This window comes from Convolutriloba macropyga, chromosome 10 (assembly GCF_964194025.1).
Source record: "Convolutriloba macropyga chromosome 10, txConMacr16.3, whole genome shotgun sequence".
Classification (NCBI taxonomy): Eukaryota; Metazoa; Xenacoelomorpha; order Acoela; family Convolutidae; genus Convolutriloba; species Convolutriloba macropyga.
The window spans coordinates 47207472-47223069 of NC_134477.1; the positions used below are offsets into that span (position 1 = coordinate 47207472).

The 15598-nt window shown below is 32.0% G+C and overlaps 1 protein-coding gene across 1 annotated transcript; it reads left to right on the forward strand.

Moving 5' to 3' along the window:
* Positions 1–641: 641 nt before the first annotated feature.
* LOC142348608 (serine/threonine-protein kinase ULK3-like) lies at positions 642–10313 on the forward strand. Its single transcript, XM_075400007.1, has 2 exons — positions 642–995; positions 9543–10313. The coding sequence occupies exons 1-2, from the start codon at positions 711–713 to the stop codon at positions 10215–10217; spliced, it is 960 nt and encodes a 319-aa protein (XP_075256122.1). The 5' UTR covers positions 642–710; the 3' UTR covers positions 10218–10313.
* Positions 10314–15598: the final 5285 nt, after the last annotated feature.

The following is a 15598-nucleotide window of genomic DNA, read 5'->3' on the forward strand; positions in this document are numbered from 1 at the left end:
ATCTTTTATCTGAATCTTTTCAAAGATTTAATAATTTAAGGTAGGTTTTCAGCTAAAATCTGCCTCAACCTATCTTAAGCTCTCTTATTTTTGCGTTTAATGTAGTTTAACATGTATTATTTTAGCTTAGAAAGCAGTGGAGCACTGCTTCAATTTAACCTCAAAAATCGTATTTTGCTTAATCATTGGGGTTTGTTAAAAACATTTCTTAAAGGTTAAGTCAAATGACTTTTAACTTAAAGGTCAAAGTCGTGCCCCTTTAACTTTTGAAGGTTTTACTTTAAGATCCGGCTAAATCACCTTTAGGCTTCAGGCAAGGCAGGGTGCGTTTTCTGGTAATTTTACCGTATATCGTTTTAATGTGTAGGAATTAGTAATAAATGATTGGGAAGCAGCTTTATCAAATACGTAGTGCTTATTACAGTATTTATTAATTTTATTTGGTTAAAATAAAATTCTTAAAGCTCAGACTGCTATGCTGTAGGCTCCCTGTTATTAGACTTTCTGTAAATATTTGCAAAAACGTTTAGCAAAAATTTTGTGTTCATATTTCTCAGATATAGCTCTATGTAATTTCTTTCTGAGAAGAAAATTTTATTTTCAGTGCACGTTTATATTTTACCACATCACACGCAGAATGTTATTTAGCATTTTTCGTTTGCGTATCTCACTGAAGTAAATTCTGTTGTTATATCAGACAAATTGTACAAATGATGACTCGATATATCTGCAACGATAAGTATAGTTTTGACACCGACAACGAATTGGCGCCGGCCTCGTTTGGAAGACTTATCCGTAGCTCCAACCCCGCTATTGTTGTTCGAGAAGTCAAATACCAAAAAATTATACAGTCACTAAGTTCATTTAGGGAGATGGGAGCCAGGCAAAGATACACTACAACTAACTACAAAGTGGATCAAGATTTACTCAATGAGCTAAACACGTTGAAGAAATTGAGGCATGAAAATCTCGTCCGTCTTATTGACTTCGATGAGGTTAGCCAAACTGTTGCCCCAGGTAACACTTGATGAATGAGCAGCAGTCATTCTATAATTTATTTTCGCTTTTTAAAAACCTACTTTCCAAATTTATGATTTTTTGTTTTTCTTTTGTTTGTGTCCATCCCCCGTCCCCAGATCTTCAATTTGTTAAGAGAGAAGAAAAAATTTTTAAAACTTTTAAAAATTGGTGACAAATTTATGACATAATGAGAACAAATTCATAACAAATATATAATAATAATAACAGGTAATCAGAGTGTTTTTTGGGGCGTGTTTTTGGCCCTGAAATTATTTGCAAAAGAACCCGGGCCGAGGTGTCAACGCTTAAAAACGCAAAATTATGTAAGATTGGCGTTGAATGCGTTGAAATTATGTAAGATCTACGCCTGAGCGTACATCTTACATAAATTCAACGCATTCAACGCTAATCTTACATAATTTTGCGTTGAATTTTGTCGTAGATCTTACATATTTAGCGTTGAATTTTAGCGTAGATCTTACATATTTAGCGTTGAATTTAGCGTTCATCTTACATAAATTCAACGCTTTCAACGCTAATCTTACATAATTTTGCGTTGAATTTTGGCGTAGATCCTACATATTTAGCGTTGAAATTTAGCGTTGATCTTACAAAAATTCAACGCATTCAATGCTAATCTTACATAAAATTGCGTTGAATTTTGGCGTAGATCTTACATTTTTAGCGTTGAATTTTAGCGTAGATCTTACATATTTAGCGTTGAATTTAGCGTTGATCTTACATAAATTCAACGCTTTCAACGCTAATCTTACATAATTTTGCGTTGAATTTTGGCGTAGATCTTACATATTTAGCGTTGAATTTTAGCGTTGATCTTACAAAAGTTCAACGCATTCAATGCTAATCTTACATAAATTTGCGTTGAATTTTAGCGTAGATCTTACATATTTAGCGTTGAATTTTAGCGTAGATCTTACATATTTAGCGTTGAATTTAGCGTTGATCTTAAAAAAATTCAACGCGTTCAACGCTAATCTTACATAATTTTGCGTTGAATTTTGGTGTAGATCTTACATATTTAGCGTTGAATATTAGCGTTGATCTTACAAAAGTTCAACGCTTTCAATGCTAATCTTACATAAATTTGCGTTGAATTTTGGCGTAGATCTTACATATTTAGCGTTGAATTTTAGCGTAGATCTTACATATTTAGCGTTGAATTTAGCGTTGATCTTATATAAATTCAACGCTTTCAACGCTAAGCTTACATAATTTTGCGTTGAATTTTGGCGTAGATCTTACATAATTAGCGTTGAATTTTAGCGTTGATCTTACATAAATTCAGCAAAATTTTTCAAATTATTTTTTCAAAAAATTAATTTTTTTTACTGTTTCTATCACCTATACTGCGCAGTTGGAAACGTGAAGTCAGCAAAAAATCACTTTTTAGTGCTCTTTTATAGTGCAAAATCCATTTCAGACCATTTTACGATTTCAGAACTTTTTCAATTTTGTTTTCAAAAAATCAATTTTTTTCACTATTTCGAACCCTTCAAAAAATTAATTTTTATACTGTTTCTATCCCCTATAATGCGCAGTTGGAAAAGTGAAGTCAGCAAAAAATCACTTTTTAGTGCTCTTTTATAGTGCAAAATCCATTTCAGACCATTTTACGATTTCAGAACTTTTCCAGTTTTTTTTGCAAAAAATTATTTTTTTACTGTTGAGACCCCTATACTGCACAAATGAGAAAAATGAAGTCAGCAAAAAAATAACCTTTGAGTGCTCTCTTACGGTGCAAACACCATTTCAGACCATTTTAGGAATTCAAATTTTTTTAAACTTAAAAAAATTTCAAATTTTTCCCAGTACGCCTCACGAGGAAAATACGTTGAAAATGCTAAGTTAAATACTACGAAAAATCAACGCAATATGTAAGATCAACGCTAAATTCAACGCAAAAATATGTAAGATCTACGCTAAACTCAACGCTAATTATGTAAGACCTACGCTAAATTCAACGCTAAATATGTAAGATCAGCGGCAACTAGCGTTGACAAGTCGGAAAAATCACCGCAATTTTCTCACATAATTTTGCGTTGAATGCGTTGAGTTTGAACACAAAAATTCAACGCATTCAACGCAAAATTATGTGAGAAAATTGCGGTGATTTTTCCGACTTGTCAACGCTAGTTGCCGCTGATCTTACATAATTTTGCGTTGAATTTTGGCGTATATCTTACATATTTAGCGTTGAATTTTAGCGTTGATCTTACAAAAGTTCAACGCATTCAATGCTAATCTTACATAAATTTGCGTTGAATTTTAGCGTAGATCTTACATATTTAGCGTTGAATTTTAGCGTGTCTTACATGTTTAGCGTTGAATTTAGCGTTGATCTTACATAAATTCAACGCATTCAACGCTAATCTTACTTAATTTTGCGTTGAATTTTGGTGTAGATCTTACATATTTAGCGTTGAATTTTAGCGTTGATCTTACATAAGTTCAACGCATTCAACGCTAATCTTACATAATTTTGCGTTGAATTTTGGTGTAGATCTTACATATTTAGCGTTGAATTTTAGCGTTGATCCTACAAAAGTTCAACGCTTTCAATGCTAATCTTACATAAATTTGCGTTGAATTTTGGCGATCTTACATATTTAGCGTTGAATTTTAGCGTAGATCTTACATATTCAGCGTTGAATTTAGCGTTGATCTTACATATATTCAACGCTTTCAATGCTAAGCTTACATCATTTTGCGTTGAATTTTGGCGTAGATCTTACATAATTAGCGTTGAATTTTAGCGTTGATCTTACATAAATTCAGCAAAATTTTTCAAGTTTTTTTTTCAAAAAATTAATTTTTTTACTGTTTCTATCACCTATACTGCGCAGCTGGAAAAGTGAAGTCAGCAAAAAATCACTTTTTAGTGCTCTTTTATAGTGCAAAATCCATTTCAGACCATTTTACGGTTTCAGAACTTTTTCAATTTTGTTTTCAAAAAATCAATTTTTTCCACTATTTCGAACCCTTCAAAAAATTAATTTTTTTACTGTTTCTATCACCTATACTGCGCAGCTGGAAAAGTGAAGTCAGCAAAAAATCACTTTTTAGTGCTCTTTTATAGTGCAAAATCCATTTCAGACCATTTTGCGATTTCAGAACTTTTTCAATTTTGTTTTAAAAAAATCAATTTTTTTTTCACTATATCGAACCCTATATTGCAAAGGTGAGAAACATGAGGTCAGAAAAAAATCAATTTTAGTGCCCTTTTATAGTGCAAAATCCAATTCAGACCATTTTACGATATCAAACTTTTCCAGTTTTTTTTCAAAAAATTATTTTTTTGCTGTTGAGACCCCTATATTGCACAAATGAGAAAAATGAAGTCAGCAAAAAAATAACCTTTGAGTGCTCTCTTACGGTGCAAATACCATTTCAGACCATTTTAGGATTTCAAATTTTTTCAAAACTTAAAAAAATTTCAAATTTTTCCCAGTACGCCTCACGAGGAAAATACGTTGAAAATGCTAAGTTAAATACTACGAAAAATCAACGCAAAATATGTAAGATCTACGCTAAATTCAACGCAAAATATGCAAGATCTACGTTTTATAAGAATTTAGCGTTGAATTTAGCGTTGATCTTACATAAATTCAACGCATTCAACGCTAATCTTACTTAATTTTGCGTTGAATTTTGGTGTAGATCTTACATATTTAGCGTTGAATTTTAGCGTTGATCTTACATAAATTCAACGCATTCAACGCTAGTATTACATAATTTTGCGTTGAATTTTGGTGTAGATCTTACATATTTAGCGTTGAGTTTTAGCGTTGATCTTACAAAAGTTCAACGCTTTCAATGCTAATCTTACATAAATTTGCGTTGAATTTTGGCGTAGATCTTACATATTTAGCGTTGAATTTTAGCGTAGATCTTACATTTTCAGCGTTGAATTTAGCGTTGATCTTACATAAATTCATCGCTTTCAATGCTAAGCTTACATCATTTTGCGTTGAATTTTGGCGTAGATCTTACATAATTAGCGTTGAATTTTAGCGTTGATCTTACATAAATTCAGCAAAATTTTTCAAGTTTTTTTTTCAAAAAATTAATTTTTTTACTGTTTCTATCACCTATACTGCGCAGCTGGAAAAGTGAAGTCAGCAAAAAATCACTTTTTAGTGCTCTTTTATAGTGCAAAATCCATTTCAGACCATTTTACGGTTTCAGAACTTTTTCAATTTTGTTTTCAAAAAATCAATTTTTTCCACTATTTCGAACCCTTCAAAAAATTAATTTTTTTACTGTTTCTATCACCTATACTGCGCAGTTGGAGAAGTGAAGTCAGCAAAAAATCACTTTTTAGTGCTCTTTTATAGTGCAAAATCCATTTCAGACCATTTTGCGATTTCAGAACTTTTTCAATTTTGTTTTAAAAAAATCAATTTTTTTTTCACTATATCGAACCCTATATTGCAAAGGTGAGAAACATGAGGTCAGAAAAAAATCAATTTTAGTGCCCTTTTATAGTGCAAAATCCAATTCAGACCATTTTACGATATCAAACTTTTCCAGTTTTTTTTCAAAAAATTATTTTTTTACTGTTGAGACCCCTATACTGCACAAATGAGAAAAATGAAGTCAGCAAAAAAATAACCTTTGAGTGCTCTCTTACGGTGCAAATACCATTTCAGACCATTTTAGGAATTCAAATTTTTTTAAACTTAAAAAAATTTCAAATTTTTCCCAGTACGCCTCACGAGGAAAATACGTTGAAAATGCTAAGTTAAATACTACGAAAAATCAACGCAAAATATGTAAGATCTACGCTAAATTCAACGCAAAATATGCAAGATCTACGTTTTATAAGAATTGCGATTCTTAAGGAAACCAAGGTACTGTGGCACAATGGTAGAAGAGGCGACAAGCAAACAGGAGGTCAGCAGTTCGAGTCCCATACGCAACTGGAGGTTAATAGTTCAAGTGGACGCTTTGATTTTTTTGTAAGATCAACGCTAAATTCAACGCAAAAATATGTAAGATCTACGCTAAATTCAACGCTAATTATGTAAGATCTACGCTAAATTCAACGCTAAATATGTAAGATCAGCGGCAACTAGCGTTAACAAGTCGGAAAATTCACCGCACTTTTCCTACATAATTTTGCGTTGAATACGTTGAATTTTTGTGTTCAAACTCAACGCATTCAACGCAAAATTATGTGAGAAAATTGCGGTGATTTTTCCGGCTTGTCAACGCTAGTTGCCGCTGATCTTACATAATTTTGGCCAAATTCCTCGGCCCGGGAATGTTTATCTTGTAGGAATCTGGCAGAAAAATGGTTATCTTGTAGGAATCTGCCAGAAAATTGTTATCATTTAGAAATCTGCCAAAAACTTCTGGCAGAAGGTGCATCGTGTTGTTAGAATCTGCCAAAATCTGTCAGATTCCTAAAAGACAACTATTCGTTTTCGACTAGGGTTATAAACTGATAATTTGCAAAAGAATACACGTGAAGCACAAGAAATGAAATTTGTTTAACCTCATTATAATTCGTGAAATGCTTCATTCGAGTGGGAGTGAAAAATCTTTTGCTTGCTAATAACAACCTAAGGCTTATAATTTGAATGGAGAAACGATTCTTTGAAAACGATTCTCATTAATAAAAAATTCGACCAAGTCTTCAGGAAGGTCAATTTGGTATTTTTTATGAGATATTAGCCATAATCTTTGTCATTTAGCTGTTGTTTTAATTTCAAGTATCCATAATTTGACCGATTCTCAACGAGAAAGAGAAAACCAGACAAACGTTTTCAAAGAGACGTTTCCATGTTTTCGTTGAAAATAAAAAAGAAACAAAGTAAAATTCAATCTTTTATCCCTTTTCTGCCAAAAGTTTAACATATAATACTGGTGAATTCGGTTTCATGAAGTTTGTCGATTTTGAGATACAAGCAAAGCATAAAAATTTGATGTCAATAACGAATAAATAATATCCTTTTAAAAAAGGCTCATCTGAAAAATGTTAACAAACAAGAGAAATGTGGTCTGAGAAATTTCAATTAAACTCGGACTACGTGCTCAAAACTTAATCCCATTAAATTTTATCCTGAATGAGAAACATAATTTCAGGTTCTAACAGAGACCTAGAAAAAATATGGATTTCACTCTAACAAAGGTAATATGATTTTAGGCTACTATTTGATTTTTCAAAAATCTTATCCATTAAATCAAGCTGCACTTCAACCAAACGCCCCTGGAGACCTTTTCAGATCAATTTAAGTATAAAGAAAATCAATTTAGGATGAAGTCAAAAAGTATTTAAAATGTTTTGCTTGATTATCATGTATAGTCCGGTCCTTTTTCTCTCCATTTGATTAACCTTATCAAATGCAAGTACAATTCAAAAATTTTGGTAAAAATCAAAAGCGTTACCATCTATTTGACGGGTTTATCTTTTTTGATCTTTTTGTTGAACTATGAATAAAAAAACTGCGTTTCAAAAATTCTTACTAAGGAAAAAAAAGCCAGAAAAAGAAAAAAAATGAATTTGTTTTTGGATTTCTTCTCTAATGTAAAAATTTAATAAAAGCATTTTCTATTAAAAATCTCTCTTCTTCTTTTAACTCTCTCTTTTGCTACCTGAATTAAGGTCGGCGAATTTAGATTGAAAACCTAACTTAGACTTTATGAGCTAGAAAATTATGTTTCCTTCTAATTTTTTTTGTAATTAAAAAAATGAAATAAAAAAAAACTAATATTGATATTTTTTGTGTTCTAACAGTCGTCCGATTTCACCGCTGCGTAATTTGACTTTCAATCAAAAGGAACAATTTGCCGTTTCACATTAATTTAAAGGTCTCAATTTCTTTCTGTCTTGAACAGTTCAAAAAATACTCGATCACAAATTGCGTTGTGTAGAAAATCTCTAGAATTTCTGCCATTATCTTTCAACAATTTTTCTTGGAATATTGAATTTTTTTCAAAGTTACCTACACACCATTCAACTTTAATCTCCTAACCTGTCTTTTCCACCTACGCAAACCGCACCTAGTGTAATTACCTCGCTCCTCCTCCAACATTTCAGAGTAAAATGAACATTGAGTACTAAATCAGTACTAACACAGTAATTTCAGTACAAAAGTTCAGAATCAAGGTCCTATGAAGTTCTCTGAATCACAGGAAAAATTAGAATCATAACTTTCCCATCACTGCAGACACACTCAAAAAGACTTCCTATCGTCTATTTGACTCTTTTATCGGGTTAAGGAGCAAAATGTCGACGACTTTAGACGAAACAGAAGATATAATCTGCTTTAGTAAAACATTTTGATATTGGTTCTTTTCAAGAGTCGTGAACATAGAAAACCGCATATTGGTATTTTTGACTCCAACATAGGTTTAAACAAAGATTGTTCTAACAAAAATTCAAAGTTATTAGCTTTGAAAAAAAGAAATAATTTCTAGCTATTTCGTAAATTTTTTTTACAAATACTTAATAAATTACAAATATAAATTTATGTCTCTAAGTAAATTCCGAAAAAAAAGTTTTCTGAAAGAATTTGAAAATAGATTTACGTAAAAAATACTCGCAAACTTTTTGTAGGCGTCAAACATGGATATTTATTACATCAGTGCTCTGTTTTTGATCATTTAAATAGAACAATTAATTCTTTAAAAATGCTGTAATTAGCTCGATAACAAACGTTTTCACTTTATGAAGAGTGTCTCCCGTAAATTGCGCTGCTTCAATTGCTTTTGCGATCAAGAGACCTGATAAAACGATAATTTTAGGAACCTGATAAAACGATAATTTTTTGTTTCATAATGCTTGCTCTAGAGAATTTCTTGGTTTTTCTAATTCAAAAATTAGACATCTAACAATGCATTTGCGATATCATCTCCACATATGCAGGTCTTTTTGGTATTGTGAAATGTTTCATTTCTAAGTGGTATTCAGTTAACTTCGGACACTTTTTTCAGCTATATTATGTCTGTTTTGCAAAATTTTGTCGTGTTTTTTTTCTGGAAAACTGTACAAGAATGCTTTTATCAACGGTGCTATAATCAGTTTTCCCATAGTTTTTACAGTAGCTCCGCCACTGCCGGTCTCCAGCGTAGAAAGAAATACGAAAATGGTACAAACCACACACACACACAGCATACTGGAAAATCTGAAAAAGTCAGTTTTTCACTTTCACCTTAATTGAGAAAAATTCTGGCCAACTATATCTTTGATCTGAACCTAGAAACGAAAGCAATGGTAAAACCTAGTGAGCTCACGGACATAGTTGTGGCTTTAACACCTAATTCAGACCAAAACCAGAGTCTGATTCAGAGTCTGAATCAAAAAAGTTCAGAGTCTGATTCCGAAAAAAAAACAGATTCTGATTCAGAGCCTGTTTCAGAGCCTGAATTAGAGCCAGAATCAGGACTAATTGTCGTACTACTAGATACAAGATTATAGAATTTTAAATGACTTTTTTTCAGAGAATCTTTTCTTACTTTTTATTCTATGAAACAAAAGATAACCAAAATAGTTTTAGAGAGATCAACATCTCTATCTTGTGCTGGAGCGGTGTGATAGAGGTGACTTGTCTAGTTATATAATCAACAGTCGACGTGATCACGAAATGTCATTTGAGAAAGTAATGCGAAGTATTATCAGACAAGTGGCTGATGCTCTGGTTTACCTTCACGAGCGGGGCATTGTTCATGGTAATATCAAGCCCAGCAGTATACTGGTTAAGGGGCAAACGATCAAAGTGGCCAACTTTGGAATGAGCAAATTTCGTTTCGACATCAATTGGAGATCAGAAAATTATCTGTACAGTGCTCCTGAAAGCGAAATACACCTCTCTTGGAACCCGCTAGAGTTCAAAATAGACGTTTGGTCTTTGGGGGTGGTTATCTGCTATTATATTTTTGGGGAGCGTTTTCTTCAATCAAAATACAACGAGTACTCCGGAAAATTAAATATTGCCGCTCTGCTAAAAGAACACATAAGCTCCAAATACGAGCATTCTGCCGACTTCACAAATTTATTAACGAAAATGTTGATAAAAGACGCAGAGAGTCGTTACTCAATGCATGACGTCAAATACCACCAATTTTTGAATCCGTGCATGTCGTGTCCTGAAAAAAACTTTTGTCTGCAATTCCTTGGAGTATGCGTGCTCATATTACTTGTGGTGCTATTGTTCGCTCTGCTTTTTTTATGATATTTACAGAATCGTAAAAAGCACCAGCTAAGACGACAAAACATAATGCAAAAACTATTCTTTTAAAGGACACATTATTCGAGAAAATGAATTATATACTAATATCGTGTTCATAATTGAAAATATTTGGAATTAATTTCTTCAAATATACCGACGTGATCATTTTTTTTACAATTCATGTGAAAAGGCCATCACATATCTGCTTGATGCGATTGATTACTTTCCGGGTGTATGCCACACAACGTAAAATAGCACCCGGGGATCTATATGGCGGCGATTGAGCCGACTCAGGTTTTTGTTTAACCGTTTCCTCACTTTTTTGTCGTTTTTAGGACTGCTTTTTTAACGTTTTCCCGTCTATTTTTGACGTTTTCAGGACTCTGTTTGACGTTTTCTGGGCTATTTTGAAGTTTTCCGGACTTTTTAATGACTCCCAAGACTTGCATTTAGAGTCTTCAAGTCTTGGCCAAGACTTGCACAAGACTGACAAGTCTATTATGTGTTATGATCATAGCTCTGAGTCAGTACTGGTACCTAGAATTGCCCAGTACTGATACTGACTCGATATTAGATACGAGAAGAATCATAGAAAGACATGAAGATTCTAGTGCAATAAAATTGCATAACTCTTGAAATCTGTACCCTCTAATTTTGTCATCTAATTTTTGTCATGAAATCTAAAAATTCATTTTATCGCCTCCAATAGGCTAATCTTATTCCTATTTTATGTCCAGTTTAACCCCAAATCTCACTTCGTCCAGTGGTGATTACTCGATAACTCTTGACAATTGTAACCTGAAACAGTAAAAAAAAGTTTTCCCTCTCAGTGAAGTAGCTGATTTTTTAAAGCCCAATTTAGACCTCTCTGTCTAAATATAAGTCTCAAATAAAACTTGACAATGCACGTTTGAAACAAATTATCATGACCACAAAACTTGACTGGACAAAAACCAGTCAAGGAAACTGAGTTTGACACTGAATCTTTTTTCATTAGGAAAATAGGTATAAAGTGTGATAAAAATAAAAAAAGATCAAAATTTAAGTTGCCTGCAAATCAACAATCGAGAAACAAGCTTTGATACAACAACAGAGAAGGAAGCTGTTATAATTTTGCTCAGCTTTTTTAGTGTTTTCTTCTGTTTTTAATAAAGTATATCTTTTCCTTGCCTAAGAAAAAAATCCAAAAAATTGAAAAAACAGTAAAAACCAAAGTGAAATTTCCGCATGTGAACAAAAAACCACTAGTGAGAAAGCGAATTGATGTTGGAACGCCTTTTCTCACTCTACTTTAAAATTAGAGCAAAAAAATTTCCTTCCGCAAAATCACTCGTTTTTTTTCGCTCCATTTCATCTTTTGGCGTGACCAAATCACTACTTCAATTTGACTTGCAAAATCATGAAAATGTGTGAAGAGATCTTTAAAAAAGGCAGCGCCTCAATAACGGGCTTCAAAAACGGGATGTTGAGGGCTTCCTCAATTATTTTGAGAAAAAAAAACAGTTTTTAGTTTTTAATATTTTTTGATCATCCACGAATAATCATCCACGAACTGTCACAAAAGAGCAGTATGAAATTAACATACTTGGGTTGGTCTCCTGATTGAAATTAAATCAATTTTGCCGTATCGTTACACGCATCTCCATCATTCTTATTAGTTCTTTTAATTTTAATTCCTGTTTTAAATAAATAAAAAATTTTTGTGACTCTAATACGCACAAGTAAAACAACTTATGTGAACTTCATATTTACCCCAAACTTTGCACTTGGTTTTTGCAAAGTAAATCCGACTAAGTTGCAGCTGCTTTGGCATCCTATAAATGGGTGATCACTATCATAAAAACGCGGCACGTCCTCATTCGTTCTAAAAACTATAGCTTTTGTAATCTTGTACAAATGCAAAACTTCAAAATCGTTTTTTTTTCTCCTGTTATTAAGAGATCCTTTTAGGATCACAATCTGGAGATAACGATCTGGAGATCACAAAGCGGAGATTACGATAGAAGTTGATCTCCACGACTCTTAACTTGTCTAGGTTAACTAATTCTTTTTTTTTCAAAATATTTGATGATGATATTTTTGAGTTAACTTGGATGTTTTTCCTGCATGATACACAACGATGAAACTTCCAATTTGACCCACCGGACGTGTTATGGTGTCATCTTTGAATAAAATCAACATTTAGGAGCATTTTTCGGAAGTTTTTAAAACTAAAAAAATCTTTTTATCTTACTCATGACCTCAAACAATATCTGATGACACAACATAAATTCTTATTGAAGTAAGTGTTCGGTTTTTGTCCAATTTGTTCATAAATCAAAAACACTCGATAAAATCTAACAGGTGTTCAAACTTGAACTTAGTTTTGGTCAGTTTCCATGGGCTGCAATTTGTAATAGGAAAACTCCACGCGATCCATTGTGTGTCCTGGGAGCGAAAACTGGCTCTGCAATCGATTGATTTATTAACAAAAGACACTCACTAATTTTTGAAAATTCTACAATTGAAATCAAAATGCATTTAAACTTAAGAACAATTTCACCGTTCTTGGGAAAAAAACTATTATTGTACTTTTTGCCAGCGAAAATTGAGAAGTGAAAACACGATTTGAAAGGAATTTTTTTTATACAAGGATAATTATTTAGAACTCAAATTCATTGATTTATTTCGTTAGTTGATTCCCTGCACAAGATAAGAACTTGAATTTCTCAATATTTTGAATATTCATAAATATATATATATATATATATATATATATATATATATATATATATATATATGAAAATCATTGGGATACAACGGAAAAATTATTTGTTGTGTTGATTAGCTAATGTATTTACCAATTTTTAGTATTTGCAGCACATCGGAGCCAACGCAAAAATGCGTAAATTTGTTGACTAGTTCTCATTTTTTGCAAAAATTGAAGCGTTTACACTTAAAACACTAAAAAAATAGAAAAATGGTTTCTCTGTACTAATGAAATGCTTTTTCGACCGAATAATTTACTATTGAAGAAATACACGCTTGAAGTACTTATTGCAATGCTTCGTCAAATGAGTGGTTAGTACATAAACGTTGAAATGACAAATAAATTTTCAGGAGCAAAATTGTTGTTTGCTAGATATTTGCATGAAAAAAAAAGTTGAAAAAATTGACGGGATCGCTGAGTTATAGCCTCAACCGCTCATTATCGCTATTTCATAAGGCCCTTATGGTTAATGGGGTAATTCTTTTTCACTTCGTGTTACGTTAGGGACTCAGATACTGTCAGTTTTTTTGAAATATTTTTAAACTAGAGTTAAAAACAGTATAGGAGATGGTTTGGAACCAGAATTTTGATGTTAATGTGAATGGATTTAGATGGCAAAGTTTGTTTCAAAAGCTGGATGTTGAGAACTTATACAAATATTACGACAAAATTTATCATCCAAGAATTGTCACAAAAGAGAACTATGATTTTGTATTGAAAATTTATCCACAGGACTTGTTATGATGTCATTTTCGAAGAAAATCAAAACTTAGTAATAGTTATTTACATTTTTTTGAAATTAAGTAAATCTTTTGTCTTCGTCATGTTTTCAAACAATATCTGTTAGCACAACACAATTTCTTATTAAAGTAAGAGTTCGGTTTTTTGTCCAAAATGTTCAGAACTCAACGAACACTTAATAAAATTTTTTAAAAAAAGTGTTCAAATTCCAACTTTGTTTTGTTAGGAAAATAGCAAAATTCAACTCCAACCGCTTTGTGTCCTGTGAGCAAAAATTGGCTCTGCAATTGATTGATGAAATGACAGAGAAACTTCACTAAGCTTCAAGATACTACAGTTGAAATCAAAATGCATTTAAACTTAAAAACAGTTTGACTGTTCTCGGGGAAAACCCTATTTTTGTACTAGGCAATTATTTTAATACAAGGAATATGATTGATAATTCAAAATCTTTGACTTATTTCGTTATATCATTCCCTGCCAGATACAAAGCATTGCATTTCTCAATATTCTCATTATTCATATATACATATACATATATATATATATATATATATATATATATATATATATATATATATATATATATATATATATATATATATGTAAGTCAAAGATGTAAAAGAAAATTTTTGAGTTTGTGTGGGGCTTGCAAAATGACACTTCATCACAATTTACAATAAATTAACCAGAAGGAGTGCGACTTATGAAACTGCTGTACGGGCAAATGAGGACATGGCTTGACAAGGCTACTAAAAATTCTATGTACGTAAGATATTGATCTAAAAATCAAAGTTTTTTTTTGTTGCGCCATCTTAGCAGAGTTAATTTTTAATAAAAAATATTTAACTGAAAGTTTTCTACTGATCTACTGGTTATCAACAGTAGCGCTTCCGATAAACTGTTGCTACATTTAGAACTATTTTCTTTAATCTCACGGGATGGATTTTTTACAATGTTTCCAGCGTCCAGCATCTTTTATAACTAATTTTAATATCTTGGCGATAGCTCAGCAATTTTTCGAAAAGTTATAGATTTGGTGTTGACTTTAGTTTATATATTTTTTTACTCTTTTCTGAAATTTTCACAAGTTAAATTCCTGCCGTGCTAAAAAAGCACTCATGTGGTTTTTTTAAACTCTGCTGTTACTATTTTAAATCCATTCAGTCTTTTCCATGCAAAATTTTGTTTAATTTTTTCCTCCGCTTTTTCGAAAAAATGTTCAAATCCGGTTTCTTGCGCTATGTCAAATGCTCAAATAGTTTATTTCCAGATTTATGTCAATCCCGGTCACACGGCCAGGCTGAAGATGGCGTAAAGATTAACCAAAAAAACGCATACTCGAAAAACTTCAAAAACTCAAATCATACAATAACTTCTGAAAGTTGATTCCAAGTTTTTCAACAACTGCTTCATTATTCCGATTCAAGCAACATCAATGCAACCAAGTAAAGGTAAAGTAGGACGCAAAAGAAGGTAATATCTCAAGCAATCTTGTAATTCTGTTGTAGATCTTGAACAATTATTGACGTAAATGTAAATGTTCAATAAATCAGAATTTCCTTGCCAAATTTCATATGCCCTATTTCCTTGCCTTATGATTTGTCCAGTTCTCTTCATTTTTTGATTAAATACATTTATTTTAAAATACAGGAAGAGACCACAAAAACTACACCGGAAAAACCACTTTAACTTGCAGTTGTCTACTAGAACTTTAACCTTTCTGTTTGATCAGGTTGCGTATTTGCATATTAGAAGGATTAGAAATTATCTATTTCTCAGCAGGTAAAAAAGAAGAACCTCTGATAAAAAACTAGAAGTACTCAGGTAGTTTATCTCTGAATATATTCACAAATTTTTTTCTTAAAAACGTTGAAATTGAATTTTGAAAAAC

Excerpts from the sequence above, each read along its gene's own strand:
- LOC142348608 (XM_075400007.1), top strand. The coding sequence starts at position 711 with ATGATGACTCGATATATCTGCAACGATAAGTATAGTTTTGACACCGAC. Across the intron at positions 996-9,542 it reads GTCTTATTGACTTCGATGAG|AGAGATCAACATCTCTATCT; the intron begins GTTAGCCAAACT and ends AAATAGTTTTAG.